This window comes from Tenrec ecaudatus, chromosome 4 (genome assembly GCF_050624435.1).
Source record: "Tenrec ecaudatus isolate mTenEca1 chromosome 4, mTenEca1.hap1, whole genome shotgun sequence".
NCBI classification, from domain to species: Eukaryota; Metazoa; Chordata; class Mammalia; order Afrosoricida; family Tenrecidae; genus Tenrec; species Tenrec ecaudatus.
Genome location: NC_134533.1, coordinates 113,587,929 through 113,606,297, shown reverse-complemented (window position 1 = coordinate 113,606,297; position 18,369 = coordinate 113,587,929). Strand labels below are relative to the sequence as shown.

The window sequence follows — 18,369 nt, the reverse complement described above, 5'->3', positions numbered from 1 at the left end:
CCCTTAGCAGCTGCTGATGAGCACCAAGAGTTGATGAGTAGCATTCCTTGATTTGGATTTTCTTTAAATGTACAGCTTTGTAGATTTCTTATTCTATAGTCCGAAATTGGGGACAGGGTCGAACAATGATCCAATAGGGACTGATGCGTATGTTGGCGTGAGAAACCTCAAAAAAAAATCATAGTGGGAAAGAGGAAAGAGGGGGGGGCCCTAGGCCCCCAGCCCCAGATACCATGGCACCTGGCCCCAGCATCCGGAGTGCCTCCTTAGTTTGATGTGCCCAGGTTAAAGAAAATCTTGGGGCTTAAAAGCCACATAAATATGTATTTTTAAAATGATCAGTGCAATTGATTTAAATTGCCATTAATCATCACTCTTACCAGCCGTGCCGTCTGGGTGGGCAATCATCTCCCTGCCCTCCTCCTCTCTGCCCCATGCTGCTCCCATCCTCTCCCCCTTTTGGTAATTTATTCTTCCTCTCCTTTGTCCGCCCTTGTCTTCCTCCACGATTTTCCTCAAGCGCTGGGCTTGGGGCACCTCTGCATAGTACTCCTTGTAGGCACTGGGATCCCGGTCGGTGTCAGCCCTTGGGCTGGAGGGAGCTTTCTTGAGCGCACAGGAGGCCCAGGCTTCTCGGCAGCTGGCTCCAGGAGGCCCAGTCCGGGAGCTATCAGCATTTTTCCCTCTGCCCCTGCTCAGGTGGCAGTCCATTTGGACTGAGACACCCATCCTTCCTGGGTGACACTTGAAAGAGCCAGAAAGGTGAGGCCAGAGGTCAGGGCGGAAGCCAGGGCAGCAGCTACAGGGGATCTGCAGGGAGGTCGTGTGCAGGGCTCCCGGGGAAAGAGGGATTGAGGAGCCAAGCTCCTGCCGGCCGGCCTCCTCAGCCCTGTCACTTTGAAAACCTGAAAAGATAGCAAATCGATCAGCCTTCTGGTTCAGACTTTTCACTTAAGACTCTCTTAAGCGCACAGTCAGTGCTGGGAAGAGAGGGGGTCCATCGGGTTACACTGCGGGGGCCCGGAGACGAGAGGTAGCCAGCACTGCAGCGCTGTTTCTCCTCATGACCACGTACGTGCCTATGCCCGTCAGCAAATCCTTGAATCTGGGTCCAGGCCAGCACGACATTGCCAGAGGGAACCTTTACCCATCCATTGAGGCAGACACCCCTCGCCTCACCGCCTTCTCAGCAATCTGGACACCCCAGCCTCAGTCTGGAAGTCCACCCTGAAAGGGAGGGAAGGTTGTAGGAAAGTGGCCGGGCCTGTGCCCAGTCAAGGCCTTCCTCACCACAAGGACAGGAGCCTCTGGGTCAAGCAGGCCACTGGGAGGTGGCGGTAGAAACATCACGGGGTCCCCCATTCCCTTATTGGCTAATTGCTCTTCCTTGCTTTTGGTCCTTCGCCCCGTGCGTGCTCCTAGCTGGCCCTGGGTGCTGGGTGTGCATGGTTAGTCAGCAGCTCTCCAGCCTCCTGCCTCTTGAACGCCCACTCATGTCTTCTTCCGCCGACCTCCTCCGGCCATCATCCCTGCTCCAAGGCCTCATCTGCCGAATTACATCGCAGCGGTGCCGTTGGAGTGGTGCCTTTGGAACCCCCGGATCCCCATTTGTCTCCCCTACCCTCCCTCTCTTCTTCCAATTGTTTTTTTCCCCTCTGCTGCCTGCACACCACTTCGGCTGCTGATGGCCATAAAGCGAGTTGCCCTCTCTGTACCACTGTGCCCAGCGGCCGTCAGAGTCACGGTGCTGTACCCTTCATCTTTCAGGTACATACTTCACTCATGAAGCCAAAGGAGCCGATGACGCAGCAGACGCAGACACAGCTATAATCAATGCAGAAGGAGGACAGAACAACTCGGAAGAAAAGAAAGAGTACTTCATCTAGATCAGCCTTTTTGTTCCCATGAGGTGTCCAGCCGGCCCTATTTAGGTGATAAAGAGACAGTGCTGTTGGAACTGGCGAGAAACTCGTGTGTTTTTTTATGAATGGGTGGAGAGGTGCGAGACTGGGAAGACTCGGGATTTGCTGTGTTACAAGAAGAAAAACAATGTTCTCTGAAAAGTACACTCTGCTGTTTGACACCTCTTTTTTGTTGGTTGGTTGGTTGGTTTGGGGGCTTTTTGTTTGTTTGTTTTTTAGCTACATTTTTTCTTACCAAGTCAAACTTGGATACTTGAGTTTTTGTTTCTTGGGTTGTTTGTTTGGTTTTTTTTTTAGATAGATTGCAGAAAATTCTGTGCCTTGTTTTTTGTTGTTCGTTGCATTCCTTTTTCTTTCCCTTTGTGCACATTTATTTTTCTAAAAAAGAAAACAACAAAAAAAAGTGGGGTTTTTTTGGGGTTTGGGTTTGTTTTTGGAATTGTTTCTAAAATCTCCCATATTGGAATTTACCTGCTGGAATTCCTTAGAACCTTCTCCCCTGACCCCACTTTCTTTTCCTTTTTTTTTCCCCCCGTTGTTCCATTTTGACGTTCTGTTGTTGATTCTTCCAGTAACTGCTCTCTGTTCAAAATTCAGTTTGGGAAAAGGAGAACCAGCACAGTTTAGATTTCATAGTTCAGAATTTAGTGTATCCATGCCGCTTTCTTCTCTGTTGTTGTAAAGATTTGGGTGAACAAACAATGACAACTCTTTGCTGCTGCCCATGTTTCCAATACTTAGAGCAGTGAAGACTAGAAAATTAGACTGTGATTCAGAAAATGTTCTGTTTGCTGTGGAACTACATTACTGTACAGGGTTATCTGCAAGTCAGGTGTGTCACAGTGAGGTTGAATCTGTCTTTAATTCCGTGTCTGTAGACGGCTCAGTAGAGATACCCCACACTACCCAGAAAGGCTTGGGGCGTAAAGGGCTCCTCCTTTTTCAATGCCCTGAACAGACCCGGCAGGTGCGGCCTGTTTCTTTTCTAGACGTGGACAAATTTGAGTTGCCACGGGAAGGGGGAGGAGGGGTGGGGAAGAGATAGTTCTGCTCTGGTTATTTCTGTTCTCGATGATTCCATCCGCCTTTCCCAATCGGCCTTACTTCTCACTGATTTGTAGGGAAAGCAAGTCCGCGTGGTGTGCGAGTGACGGAGAGGGACCGGCCCGGGGGTTCTGTTTTTGTTTCGTTTCGTTGTTCCTTAGTTACGAAGACAGTAGGATGTGGCATGTACTGTATATTACAGATATTTGTCATGCTGGGATTTCCAACTTGAATCTCTGTGAAACTTTCATTCCTTCAGATTTGGTTTGAGAAAGGCAGGAGGTACAGAAGAAGGGCCAGTATTGTTCTCACACTGGTCTGTCGTCCACCTCGGTTCTCGGGAGCTTGGAGCTTGAGGTGGGGAAAACAGCATGTAGGGATTGATTTTCAGTTTCTTAATCAAAACTCGGATGTGAGTGTTTTTATCTTTTTACCTTTCATACACTAGCCTTGGCCTCTTTCCTCAGCCTTAAGAACCATCTGCCAAAAAATTACCGATCCTCACATGATGGCACCCATAGCGCTTAGCTACTAAAAATAAGTTACCTTGAACGTATCTTAGAGGGGGAGCCTGGGGGAAAGGTAGAGGAGCCCGGTTGCCAGGTACCTTTTTTATCAAAACGTGGGGATTTTCATTGGACCGTCTAGGAAATCGAGAAGCAGTCCTGAAGGACCAAACACAAACGAAAAATCAAACAGACAGAAAACTGAAACTCTTACCACATGGGTGGTAAGGCTCCAGACTCCAGCTAACAGTCCCTATGGAAAGAAGGCATCAAAATAAAAAATAAAAAAAGATAGATCTCTATATATATATAAATATATATTATATAACATTTTCAGTGAGTAATTTTGGATTTTGCAAGGTGCATTTTTACTATTGTTACATTCTGTGGAAAACTTATGCTGATTTATTTAAGGGGGGGGAAAGTGTCAACTCTTTGTTATTTGAAAGCGTGTTTACTTTCCTTGTCTTTAATTTTAATCTTTGGTAGAACCATGGCAATATCAAATGGGGGCCTTTTGGGAACGGACCAGTATGTGAAACAAAATCCATTCTCGAGCAGTGTTTCTGTTGGCCCCTCTCCTGCCCCTAGGCACTTACCCAAGACAAAAAGCCACACCCACACCCCTTTTTCAATGGACTTTTATAATGTGCAGCTCTATTTCGAGCCCGTAGCACCATAGTCTGACCACACCGATGGGTGAGACCCATTTAGCATGTCGTTGAATGGCTTTTCTTGTCTTTGTTCTTTTCGGGTTTTGTTTTTTTTTTTCTCTTTGCCAAGTTGTTATTTTTAGGAGAGAGAAAACACTAAGCAACAAAACCTACCATCGCTCACCAAATTGGCATCTCATCTTGGACGCTTCCCACGCTTTCTGTTTTTAAAAGTGTACAGTAGTGCAGTGTTCCTGATGTAACTCTATGGCTTCAAATGTTGACATGTCTCAGGTCCATGTGCTTTGATTGGTGTTTTCCGTCTCAGGTAGATTGCAAAGTGTAGGCCCCACACATTGGAAATAATAATAATGATAATAATAATAATTATAATGATAAAACAAAGACCGGAAATTAATGGATTTTAGTTGTATATTGGTTTATGTATTTTTTTTTTCCTAAGTATCCAGTGCACTGTTGGAACCGTATTGTTGAGTATTCCTTTGTACAGGTGGGTCGCTTTTCTTAGAGTGCAGAAAGAGCAAACTTGGTTTTCGTGTGTGTGTTTAGAGGCCGATACAATAATGAAGGATGTATAATTGATGCCAAATAAGCTTGTTCTTTAGTCACACCGATGTCGTCGCCTTCCGATTTCTCTCCCTATAGGCCAGTTCTGTTTCTAAGGCGTACACAATGTTACAGTGTGAGAAACTTCATACCCATGTGTTCCCATTCGCATTTTGTATTGGTTCATGTATACCATTTTTACAAAAAAAAAGAAAAAAAAGAAGTACTATAAAATATCTGTCTTCTTAATAAAAAAATTAATGTTACAAAGTGATCCTTTACTCTCATTCTGGACTTCTTGTGGACACGTCAGCGCGAGAGAAGAGGGCGGGCCGGAGGTCTCAGCTTCCTCCCTAAGACTGCTGGCTGTAGATGCCAGCCAATGGATGCCTTCTCTCCTCTGGTCTTCCTTCCTGCCCACCTTCTCTCCTCCCCTTTCAGCAGCCAGGTGGGCCATGTGCTGGGCTGGGGCCGGGCTCCTCCCCAGCAATCTGCAGGTGTGCGCGATGCCGCAACGCCCGTCTCCGGGATCGATCTCCTGCCCTCCGCTCCCCCTCTTTCACTCCCCACCCACTCACCAACTCCCTTGTGTTTCCTGTCTCTTACTTTGGGATTTTGTGTCTCAATCCATTCTGCCTTCTCCATTTAAAGTTCGGTCTCTCTTCACAACACGACAGCGTTTTCCACGGAGGACGGCTGGGCAGGCGGCAGGGGGCTGCTTTTGCTCACTGTTTAGGCTGCGGAGACGCTGACACCCGGGTGGATGGCAGGATCCAGTCTGCTGTGTCCCCCTCTTGCCTTTGCAGGCGGAAGAGAACAATGTGTTTATACTTCGTGGCGACTGACCTCATACAAACTCAGATCCTATCAGACCGGCCTCCCCACCACGTGTCCCTTCACCCCCACACACCCCTCTGAGATTGGGCCCCACTGCCGTCCCTTGGTCAGAGAATAGGGTGAGCTGGGCAGTGAGGGACGAGGTAAGCTCGGGTAAAGCCATCAGCTCTGAATGCCACATCAGCCACTTCCTCCCGGCCTCGCAGTCCGACTCTAAAGCTTGGTGTGTCCGATCAGCTGTCATGGTGCACCCGCCTATGCCTAGCACTGTGCGGGACATGGGGTCGTTAAGGTGGACTCACTCGGGAGGCTAACAGGGTGCGGGGGGGGGGGGATTGGGCATCAGTTAATACATGCCCTTATGAGACAGTGCTAAGTGACAGATGTCGCAGTAAGTATATATTCTGCTACACACCAGGCCCCTGTGAACCGTGCCTTCGCATGGCGTGTGGCCCCTTTCTCCTCCTTGTCCATCCCTATCCCGGGGGTCATGTGACACACACCATGGTAGTGTCCCCACCCCTGCTTTCCTCGACTGTACCTTGGGAGCCCACTTTCCGCTTTAACCTACAGAGGGGGGACCCTGGACGGAGGCAGAAGTCGGGGAGGGGGCTGCACAGGTGCTCTCTGGACTTCTGGGGGGTATGCAAATGAGAAGGCACCTGAAGCACTGCCATTGGAGCTTGATAAGGTGCCCGGTTCTAATTGGTGCCGGGGAGACGAGAGGTAGCACACATGGCTTGCCTGGTCTCCAAATGCTTCGATGGGAACCCTGGGGTGACAAGGGTGTTCACTGGTGTGGTCTTCCCGTGTCCTCTGCTTGAAATATCTTTCTTTGCTGAGGACTGAACTGCACAGAGAAGGGTCTCCTCCTGGATTCTGTCAGCCCCATACCTTAAAGGCACCGTGCACTTGCCCTTGGACGGGGTCACAGACCCTGGGCAATGAAGACCTTTTGTTTCCTTTTCTAATCCCCCCCCTCAGACCAACACCTCCGTGCCTTTCCACACGCTCCCTCATCACCAGGAGCCGGCATAAGTTGCTCAGCACCAGAGAGAGACTGGTGTTCACAGGCACGTCTGGGCGAATTGCCATGATGAAGTAGGGACTGCTGAAGTGGCTATCCTGACCCACTCCTCAGGGGAAGGACGTGGGAGGGGTGGGGAGAGACGGTGTTGCTCTTGGCAGTCACGCAAATGGCTGGGGACCCCAGATCACAGTCTGGAAGCCAGTGTTGTGTATTCTTCTTGGCCCTTGACAGGAAGTAGCTGGCAGGCAGAACAGCCAAGCCGCTGGCTGCTGGCCGAGCCACCCCCCCTCCCATGTCCCAGACCTTGACATGTAGAAGGCCATCCTCAGTACTGGTAGCTTTCAGATCGGCCTTCAACTTGAGCTGGTCAGTTGCCCTGGTCATCACTAATGGTCACATTTCTTCTCAAGAGCATTCCCCTCTGCCCTCTGGGGAATGACATTTTGGAGCGTGGTCAGGCAGGACCTCACAATGGCTAAGCACTGAGCACCCACAAGTCTTCAGAATGGAAACCTCCCGCCGTACCCGTGGCCTCACCCCAGTTCATCTCAAGACGCTGAAAAGTAGATCGAGTAACACCACCACATTCGGTGTCACCTGAAACCACCAACCCACACACCCAGCATTACACTTTGCAGGAAGATGGTATTAGGTGTAAGGTCCCATAGGCGTCCCAAAGACTGAGAACAAGCACCTTCTCTGCCTGCCTGCAGTCTAGGCTTTCCTGCACCCAGGGCTACATTGGTTTGCTACATTGTTTCCGTTTTCAACCCCAAGAGGACGTAACAGTCTATGCCCCACGTGTTCAGTGCCGGGACTGCAACGCAGGCCTAACCGAGACACGTGAGGCATCATTTCCAGCAAGGAACCTGACTTCAAGTCTGAGTGTTCACACACACACACACACACACACACACACACACACACACCCCTATTTCGCTCCTTCCGAATTCTTGGAGATGTGAGCCACGGGCCACTCGGGGGCAAGCCCACAACTTAAGCTGCCCTCTAAACTTCCATATCTCAGACGTGATCCCCTTAAATCTGTTTTAAGTGCTATCTTCTCAAGTTAATTAATCACCAGGCTTAAACTTGCTGTTACCAGCAGGAAGTCCATCCTGAAGTCAGCAATGTTACCATTGCTTCTTCTAATACTGTTTATCCTGCATTAGTGTTTACTTAGGGGGAAAATTGATCCGTAATTGATATTTCAGTCTTCCAGAGCTGATGTTGGAAGAGCCTAATGCAAGCCTTTAATAGCGAGCAAATATTTAAATCCCTTAATGGTTGCTGAATATTGAAATGTGTGCCTTTATTACTTTTTTTTGTTTGTTTTCTCTGTAGTTGTATATTTCATTATTTAAACTTGCAACAACGGATGCTGGCAGTCTGGAGTCTAGCTAGCTGATCCACCAAAGCTGTTTGGCTGGACGCTGCGGCCATGGTTTAAAAGTACTGCTATGGAAGGCCGTCTAATGCATTGATCAGTCTCTGTTAGCTAGTGACGAAATTACTCTCCCTCTCTCTCTCTTCCCCCCCCCACCCCCCTCTTCTCTCTTCCTATCTCTAGGCCTATTTTCTCTAACCTCACGCAGAATAAAGTGATGCGGGCAGCACCGTGTTGCAATTAGGAGCATGAATCTTTTACCATTTGGACAAGGAAGGGGAAAGGCCGTCACAGTCGACTGAAATGTCCTCCTCGGCTCTCTTCTACTTCCCTGCCAAAGCCCAGCTGCTGGGGAAAGTCTGCAGCAATCGGCGGTTCTTGATGGCTTGATTGTTAACACGGCCGGCAATGTAGCCCAGGAGATGCTTAAGACAGTTGATTGAAAGTAATAGATTTCTTTGCAGACACCAAGGCATCCAGAAGGACCCTGAGCCGCGTTCGATGCAGCGACGATCGCCGATTTTCTCCTTTTCTGCCTTTGGTTACAATGGCTGATGCTAAAAATAGACACACACACACACACCCTCCCCCCCCCCCCATATATATATCTGCTGGCCATTTTGAATAGTCTGTTTTCCCGGTTGATTTCTATCAGCACCCACAAGCTTCTGGCTCTGGCGCCTTTGTCTCACCACATACCCCCAGCAGCTGTGAGATGGGAAACGCAGCCAGTAAAGGATGCTACGCGCTCCGGGAACAGCCAGCGGATGAGTGCTCATCGGCCTGGGTGCACCAGAGACAGAGGCGGCTCTGTTTGAAGGCCACCAAGGGCCATCCTGGCAGAAGGGTGGGTTCCTTCCCGGTGCGGCGACCCCATGCTGGCACTGGCAGTGAGGGGCGTAGTTAACCCCGCTCCCTAGCTTCAGCTAGCCAGAGTCTCGTCACCTGGTCCGGACTCTCAGGCCCGGCCCTTAGTTACCACCCTCCAAGAAGGGAAACCCCTTTGGCAGGTCAAGAGGGAATGGGTTCTCGGGGTGAAAACACGTGGCCAGCTGCAAGAGTGACGCAGTACACAGCCTGTCCCGAGGGGGCAGCGCCCAGACTTTGTGCCAACGCAGGTCCAAAGCCACGCGCTATTTCTCGCCCACCCCACTGTGTGTCCCGAGTTGCGCTGGGAGACCGAGGTAGAGGGCACCGGCCAGCGGGCCCAGCCAGCATGCTTGCTTCCTTCCACTCCTGTTGCAAGCGGCGCACACATACCCCCCCCAAGTCGCCGCCACCCCCCACAGTTTTCCTCCTCAGCTTCTCCTAAATGGAAACCATTAATCATGCTAAATCGTGCAATGAGTCCATGATGGGGAGAATGCTGATGGCAAAGATCATTCTCCTTGTTGTGCCAGGCAGGCAAAAGGCAGAAGCATTAGCTCATTGCCCTGCCTGGCTCCTAGCAAATGCTGACCATGTGTTTGCCCATGCAGCTGCCTCTGTGCACACAGCTGATTTTAGTACCGGGTTCAGGCATTCCAACTGTTGACAGAAAACAAGGCTCCCGGCTACCTCGTCCTGATTTCCGGGATTGCCAGGAAGACGTGCTGCTCCCTGAAGCATTTTCATACCCCAGGTCCCCAGATCAGGCGAAGGGAGAAAGTGGGGGAGGCACCCTACGGAAAACCAGCGGTGGTCTCAGCCTAGGAGAGCAGGCAGGGAAAGCTGTGCCCCCCCCCGCCCCAACATAAACACCCCCCCCACACACACACCTCTGCCAGCTGGATTTCTAAAGCCAGGTGTGCGTACCACAATGGCTTTGTGCCTTTCAGAATGTGATGTCTACTTCACTTTCGACAAGCCTCTTTGTAAGCCACCCCTTCTGAATTAGAATCATTTTCCAAAAGCTCTTAAGCTATGATTAATGCCAGGGCTGTTTTTAACAATCATCCTGCCAGTCTGAAGCTGTACTCATTTTCAATAATCTGGAATTCTCAAAGGCAAGCCAGGAGCTGGTTGACAACACAACCCATAGAGCACAGCGAGGCAGCCACAAAAGATAGAAAATGCAAAGGGACCATTTGGACTGAGCTGCCTTTCCGCGCCCTGAGTTTCACCACTGAAAGTTTGATGGAGGCCTCACAATGCAGTCAGCATCCAGCTGTGAACACGGCTCAGCAAGAGGGCTGCCAGGCTTGGCTTTTGTGTGAGTGAAGGAGCCGCATGTTTGGAGGGGCTCCTGGCTTATTTATGGACATGTGTGGTTCACTCAGGCTGTCCCCAAGCCCCAGTGCCCTCGTTTGTCTTCCCTTCGCCAATATGGAAGGTGGAGAAAGAGATGCAGTTGCTAAGCTTTGGGGCTGCTTACTTCCCATGCATACCGAGTGCGTGCCGGGCCGCGGTTTGGGACTCTAGCTCCTCGATGGGCCCAGCCATTTCCTTAGTCACGTGTATTAAGCCAGCGTGCCTTTTTAATCTCGACTATGTCGTGCTAGAGGATGCGTTTGAAAAGCCCCAACCGAACGTCCGCTGTCAAACACTCATTTCAGCTCAGTGTTGGACGTCCCTTGTTTTGAGCCAGCATGAAAAGGTTCCCACTCGAGTATTATCATCCACCCATGACTCCCCGTGTGCCCACCGCTTCCAGGATTTTACTGGGCTTTCCTGGCAACTTTTCAGGGAATTTAATGGAACCTCCTATCTAGACCCCTACTAAGGTACTGTGGAATGCAAAGCTTCCTTCTGACCTGCTTGCTCCTTATAGCATCCCCTGTTCTGGCATGGCCAAACCGCCTTCCAACTAGAACACTGGTGTCATTCTCGATTCTGCCCTCTCCCTCATCACCCACTTCTAATTTGTTAACCATTCTGATCATGGGTCCCTGAATGCCCCGCAAACCCTGGCCCCATCTTCATGTCTGCCCCAGGCACTTTGCCTTTGCTCAGAGGATTACCAAGTTCGCAGTCAATGCCACTGAGTCCACCCCGACCGACTCCTAGCCGCCCTGTCGGACAGGTTAGATCTGCCCCTGTGGGTTTCTGAACCTCGAGCTGTTCACAAGAGTAGCCAAAGCCCCTTTCTCTCAAGGAGCGTGGAGTGGCCGTTGGTTTCGAACTGCTGACCTACTGGATCATAGTCACTACAAAAAGGATGATAGCCACCTGTCCCCAGGGAGTCCTCATTCTCTCTCCTGCATGCCTAAACTGAAGAGCCATTGTGTCTTCCCCGGCTTCGACACCGCTCCTGGTTGAATGTTGACTGCAAAATGGAATCCAGGTGCTTCCCAGCACCAGGACCGCAGAGCCACCCCGCACCACCTTCCACACCTCTGTGCCTTTGACAATTGAGGGAGTGTCTTGCCTGCTGGAGAACCTCTCCACCCCAGGGCTCACCTCTGCTGGTGTCCGTGTCACAGATCAGAGTGGCCCTAGGCTTTCCCTGTCTGTCTCCCTCCATCAAAGAGTTAAATTCCTGGAGAGCCGAGACTCCCCACTCGTATCTCCCCATCTCAGAAGCCTAGTGTGGTCAGTACAGGGCAGCTGGCCCTGTGCTCGATAAATTACGGAGTCATAAGAAAAGAGTTGGGCTTTTGTTTTTCATGTATGGTCGGATTGCCTTTGCCATGTGTCCGTCTCATTCCTGGAAATAGCGTGCATGGTAAGGAAGCCTCTCTCCCTGTTTCCCTTCTAAGCAGTAGATGTTCTAGCTTCTCTAACATGGTCTGCTTGGTTCATTTATTTTTATTTGTTGATGTGGCCCCTGCCAGCATCATCTCCGACACTTCCAACAACAGTGCGGCGCCCTGTGCACAGACGTGAGACCTAGAAAGACAAACAGTGGCGCTCAAAGATGCAGAGATGAAAATTGTTAACCCCCCAAATTTTAGTGTTTTAACTGATCTCTAACGACATAACCATCCGTAAATGACACCGATGATGGTCTGTCAAGTCTACTTCTCGGGGGTTTGGCATCTCCTTGATGTAGTTAGTACGGGACCCCAGTACCAGTCACTGTCGAGCCCCCTGCACATGGCAACCCATGAGAGTCAGAGCAGAAGAGTGTTCCACTGGGCTTTGCAGTGACTGCTGTCGAGGAAGTAGCCTGCCTGGCCTCTCTTGAAAGGTACCACTGGGTGGACTTGAACCACCTCTCAGTTAGCAGCCAAGTGCATGAAGTTTGCCTCACCAGGGACTCCAGTAAGGGAGAGCCAAGACCAAACCCCTCTGTGTGACTCGTGATGGTCCTAGAGGGCAGTGGAACTGCTCCGAGGGGTGGGGGGTGTCCCAGACTGAGTCTTTACAGAAGCCATCGGTCTCCCCTTTCTCCCACGGAGCAGCTGGTGGGTTCCAAATGCTCAGCACTTTACCTCTGCGCCACCAGGGCACTTCGAGTGGGAGCCCGGGCCTCCATCAGAGGAGGTCCTTCCCCTCGGCCTGAAAAAGATCTTCAAACAGTGCAGATCTTTCCTCTCCTCTCTTCCTCTCTCCCCTCTCCTCCTCTGAACCCTGCACCCCAAACCCTCAACACCTAGAAGAGGTTCTGGAAGGAGCCGGGCTTGGAAAAGGCCCGGCCTGCCAGGTGGGCAGAGTCCAGGGCGATGTGAACCCACCCCGCAGAAGGCTGGCACTTTCTGAGAATCTGAGGACGCAGTATACTCAGAATTCTTTCCACTTCCATTAGCAATTGGCTTCCCTGGTCTCCGCCACAGCACTTTGTAGAGACATCTGACCTGCACGCCAGTCTCCAGTCTGTACAGCAAATTGTCAGGGTGGACACCCTGGGCTCTGGAGGGCAGGTGACTTCCCTGCCCTGCTGCTGGTCTCCGGCTTCTGGGTTTTGTTTGGGTTTGGGTGGGAGAGGGCTGGGCCGGTGGTGATGAACCTAAACTCCAGGAGCCTGTTATTCATGAGCACTGTTTCCAGCTGTGCTTCTGATACAGTCTGTGACCTTGGGCAAATCACTTCCTCCCTGGGTCCTGCCCTCTATCCCCAAATTGTTTCATGTTATTTGTTTGTAAAGTGCTCCGGGCATCTCAGATCCAGCGGCCTAATGCTGAGCAGAAATACCACTGTTGGGGAGATCGCGTTAAAACAAACAGACAGACAAAAACCAAAACCCACAAAATGCCTCTGCCTGCTCTTGCATGGAAAATTACAAAGCTGTAACAATCGATGACGAATCCACTGTGGCTTTACCCTGTCCTTGCTTTCAGGGGATTGTCCAGTGTGTGTCCTTTTCCGTTAGAATAATAAAGGCTCTTTTGTGTGAAGAATGGCGTCCGTCCAGTCATTCCTTCTGTGACTTGCTGCAACAACTTTGATCGGCTGGAAGGGGTGGAGACAAGAAAAAGAGCGGGGTGAGGGGGGTGCCCTCCCCATCCCATGCCCGCCCCCTGCGGTCCCTGCTCTTCCATCCCTGGTGCCCCGTGAAGTAATTGTGCAGTTAGGAAGAAGTGGCTGGAGCCCCGTGTCTCTATATTTTAAGTTAGGCGTCTGACTTGGACTCCGCCTGGCTGGAGTGGGTGAGCCAGCCCGTTATTAAAAAAACAATTATGCTGTTAAAAAATCAGGAGCTGCACGAGTGAGGGGCATCGATTGGAGAGGGCTGGTCAGTTATCACCAGAAGGTCCTGACAACACACTAATAGGTTTTTCTGAAGATCCAATCAAATTTTCTAGGCAGAGGCTTGAGGTGTTACCACATGGGATAATGCTTGTCCTGGGCAGTATTGATTTCAGTGTGGCGCGCTCCACTCACCCCACTCACGGGTGCGCACTCTGTCCGGGCTGCGGCGTTTGTTTTTTGTTTGGTTTTTTTTTTTTTTTGTAATAAAGATTTTGTATTCCCTGTTCTCAGTCTGATGGTGGGGGTATGGAGGATGGCCAGACTCTGGGGTCTTGTCTGCCCTTGACTTGGGGCTCACTCGCAACCCAGAGCAACAACTGGTCTGCTCCACTTTTCCCTGACCTTGTGGGATTTGTTCTCTTCTAAGGAGCCCTGGGGGACGGGGGTGTGGGGAGGCGCAGAGGTGGGTGGGTTGGGCTGCTAATTGCAAGGTCAGCAGTTCGAAGCCACCAGCTGCTCCGGAGGACCCAGATAAGGCTTTCTATTCCTGTAAAGAAAATTACAGTCTGAGAACCCCCCAGGGGAAGTTCTCATCTAGCCTGTAGGATAGGTCTGAGTTGGATCGACCCCACGCAGGGAGTTGTCTGGAAGGAGTCCTGGTGGTGCTGTGTTTAAATGCTTGATGATGAAGCCCAAGGTCGGGGGTCTGCAACCCACCAGATGCTTCACAAGAGGAAGATGTGGCCATCTGCTCCCATAAAGATTTGAAAACGAACAAACTCAAACCCACTGCCAGGAGTGGATTCCCACGCAGAAACCTGTGTGACAGCTCCACTCCATCCCGCAGGGTCACAGTGGTCAGAGTCAGCTCCATGCTAAGGGCTCGTTTGCTTTTCATTTCTTGTTTCCAGTTTATTCACAGCTGCGAAAGGAGCCCCAGTAGAACGACCATAAAGTATGAACTTATGCAGCATCCCAGCAGAAGAAAGGCCTGGCAAACTCCTCCCAGAGAGATGACACTCCGGAAAACCCCACGGGTCAATTCTACTCTGCTACATCACCTTGCTGTGAGTGGAGAATTGACTCATGATGTGTGCCAGCCAGCTGGCTCTCTCGGAAGAGATTGAATGAGAAACTCAACTGGGAAGGAGGACGTGAAGAGGCCTGAAATCATAGAAGTGTCTAATCTCTGTCATGGAAGTGAACTCACTGGGGCAAGGAAAGGGTGAAGGGGTGTGTGTGTGTGTGTGTGTGTGTGTGTGTGTGTGTGTGTGTGTGTACAAACAAAAAAAAAAACCACTGCCATGGGTTGATTCCAACTGAAAGGGCCTGTGTCAGTCTGGGTAGACTAGAGAAACAAATTCACAGACACATAAGTGTATAAAAAAGAGCTTTATACACAAGAGCAATTGTATGTTGAGAAAATACCTTCGGCCAGTGCAGACCAAGCTCATAAGTCTGATATTAGCCCATATGTCCAGTGTCAGTCTGCAAATTCATCTTCAGACTCACACAATATATGCAATGACGCTGAGTACAGGAAGATCACAGGCCAATGGGTGGAAAGTCTTGTGGATCCACTGGCGGTGGAAGCATCTCAGCACTGGTGAGGGTCTCCACACGGTCCTTCCAGCTCCAAGGCTCTGGTTCCATCAGCATAGCTCCATGTGCCTTGTCAACAGGAATGCCCTGCAAGGAGTGAGCATGTGTCCTGCCTCCAGTGAGCTATTTATCTCCTTAGCGCCTCTAAATGAGGTCATCAAGCTGCAACCTGAATGATAGGCTCAACTCCACCCCTTCACTCTTAATAGTCTCAAATTGACAACAGATTATGTAACTACCACAGTGACTCTATATAGGATAGAGTCAAACTGCTCCTGTGTATTTCTAAGAATATAAATCCTTAAAGAGTAAAAAGCCTCATCTTTCTCCAGCTGAGTGGCTAGTGGTTTTGAACTGCTGACATTGTGATTAGCAGCCCAATGCATAGCCCACTACACCACCAGAGGCACTTTCAACTCATAAAACTCCAAACCAAACTCATTGCCATTGAGTTATGCCAACTCATAGTGACCCTATAGGATAAGGCAGGGTAGGGCTGCTCCTGTGAGTTTTCAAGAATATATGTATACACACGCACACACATTTACACACACATTCACACACACATTTTATTGGTACCTAATCCACATTTCATTCAATTCAATAGTTCAATCGTTCAATCATAGCAAGAAGGGTTGTACAATTACTACCACAATAAATTTTAGAACATTTTCCCCCTTCATGGTTAAATCGCCTTTAAAATGAGTTGCTGTGATCCTGGATGCTTCCTCCCCCCAACTACCATGATCCGAATTCTACCTTGCAGGGCTGGATAGGACAGAGGCTGTACACTGGTACATATGAGGGCTGGAGGTACAGGGAATCCAGGGTGGATGATACCTTCAGGACCAAGGGTGTGAGGGACGATGCTGGGAGAGTGGAGGGTGAGTGGGTTGGAAAAGGGGAACTGATTACAAGGATCCACATGTGACCTCTTCCCTGGGAGAGGGACAGCAGAGAAGGGGGGAAGGGAGACTCCGGATAGGGCAAGATATGACAAAATAACGATGTATAAATTACCAAGGGCATATGAGGGAGGGGGGAATGGGGAGGGAGGGGGGAAAAAAAAAGAGGACCTGATGCAAGGGGCTTAAGTGGAGAGCAAATGCCTTGAGAATGATTGGGGCAGGGAATGTATGGATGTGCTTTATACAATTGATGTATGTATATGTATGGATTGTGGTAAGAGTTGTATGAGTCCCTAATAAAATGTAAAAAAAGAAAAGAGGAGAAAAAAATGATTAGGGCAAAGACTGTACAGATGTGCTTTATACAATTGATGTATGTATATGTATGAACTGTGATAAGAATTGTATGAACCCCAATAAATTGTTTTAAAAAAATGAGTTGTTGTGTTAGTCTGGGTAGTTTAGAGAAACAAATCCACAGAAAATCATGTATAAGACAGAGTTTTATAGAAAGGTTAAGTGCACATCAAGAAAACATCAAAACCCAGTGCTGCCCAAACCCACAAGTCCAACATTAACCCATATGTCCAACACCAATCCACAAAGTCCTCTTCCATCTCACAAAACAGACGCAATGATGCTGACTGCAGGAGGAAAGCCAAATCAGTGAACATGTAAGCATCTCAGCGCTGGCAGGGGTCTCCACAGGGGTGCCCCAGCACCCAGGGCTGCATCGGGGTAAGTCCATGGGATGTCTTACAGGAAGTGAGCCTTGCCAGCTAAAGCAGGGAACTGGCTTAGGCAGCTGCACCCTGGTCTGCCCATCAGAAAGCAAGAGACCCGAGAAGTAGAAAGGCGAGCTCACTGAGCCATTTATCCCTCCACCCTTCAATTAACCCGCATGTGTTTATCAGCCAGGTTGGCACAATAAACTAACTCAGTTGTGTATGCACAATCAGTTCTAATGCTTCGGCCCACCAAGACTGTAATTCTTCATGAGAGTAGAAAGCCTGGTCTCTCCCTGAGAATGGACGGTGGTTTCTCAATGCCCACCTTGTGGTTGGCAGCCCCACGCATCACCACTGTGCCACCAGGACTCGTTCAACTCAGAGTGACCCTTTATAGGGTCTTCACAAGTAAATTTCAACTAGAGCAAGCTGCCTCATCTTTCTCCCTTGGAGCAACTGGTGGATTCAAACCTCCGGCCTTGCGGTTAACAACCCAACCTCCTCACCAGCGCTCCTTACATGTGTGCAAAACCTCAACACCAAGCTCATGGAGTCAATGTTGACTCTTAGCGGCCCTTTGAAGCAGAGTAGAACTGCCATGCGGGTTTCTGAAGCTGCCAATAATTACGAAGCCGTCGGTTGTTGGAACTGCTGACTTTGCAGTTAGCAGCCCAGTGCAAACCCCTCTACTCCATGTGTTCTAGGAGGAAGGACATGTAACCCACCTGACAAGGGTGTCAAATCAAGGAGCAAGTGGGGGCAGGAACCCAGCCTACCCTCCACAACCCAGGCTTTGAGGCCTGACACCCGTGCAGAGGAAAAGGTGCCTTGTTTCTGGCTCACATAAAGATGTTGGATGGACTAGTCCAGGGGGCCTCAAACTTTTTAAACAGGGGGCCAGTTCACTGTCCCTCAGACCCGTTGGAGGGATGGACTATAGTTTAAAAAAAAACTATGAGAAAATTCCTATGCACACTGCACATATCTTATTTTGAAGTACAAAAACAAATGGGGCCAAAACACACAGCGGGCTGGATCAATGTCCTCGGCAGGCCGTGTGTGGCCCACGGGCCATAGTTTGAGGACGCCTGGACTAGTCAGTCACCATGAGGCAGTGGAAGCTCCAAGAGTCCCAGATCCTGAATAATTCTGCTAATGTGCACGGGGTTCTGGCCACTCCCCACAACCAACCTGAAACACGAAAATGCCAGTTATTTGAAATACTTCTATGCATTCCATCACCATTAGCATGTCCATCAGACTCTGGCACAGAAACCCTACTGCTCTACTCGTCCTCTGGAGTTGCCATGAGTCAGAATCCACTCAACGGCAGTGCATTTGGGGGTTTTCATACCTCACCTACTCTTCTGCCAACACGCACACCACCTAGCCTAGGGTGGATGTGCTGTGTTAAGTCAGTGCTTGCACCAGCTCCCGTCCATCTCCTCAAGAACACAGCCTCCGTGTTTGACTCAGATGAGCTTCTAGGACAGGGTAGACCTACCCCTGTGGGTTTCCGAGACTGTAAATCATCATGGCAGTAGAAAGCCCAGTCTTTCTGCTGCAGAGGGCCTGATGGGTATGAACTGTTGACCTGGTGGTTAGCAACCCAGCATGTAATCCACGATGCCACCC

At 50.0% G+C, this 18,369-nt stretch overlaps 1 protein-coding gene across 2 annotated transcripts in view; it reads left to right on the top strand.

Annotated features, from left to right (window-relative positions):
- The window catches only part of CADM1 (cell adhesion molecule 1), a 394,998-nt gene extending 390,032 nt beyond the window's left edge, over positions 1-4,966 (top strand). For both annotated transcript variants that reach the window (XM_075546628.1, XM_075546629.1), the window contains one exon: positions 1,768-4,966. In XM_075546628.1, coding sequence (XP_075402743.1) covers positions 1,768-1,886 — 119 coding nt within the window. In that variant the 3' untranslated portion in view covers positions 1,887-4,966. The remainder of the gene's footprint in view (positions 1-1,767) is intronic.
- The last annotated feature ends 13,403 nt before the right edge of the window (positions 4,967-18,369 follow it).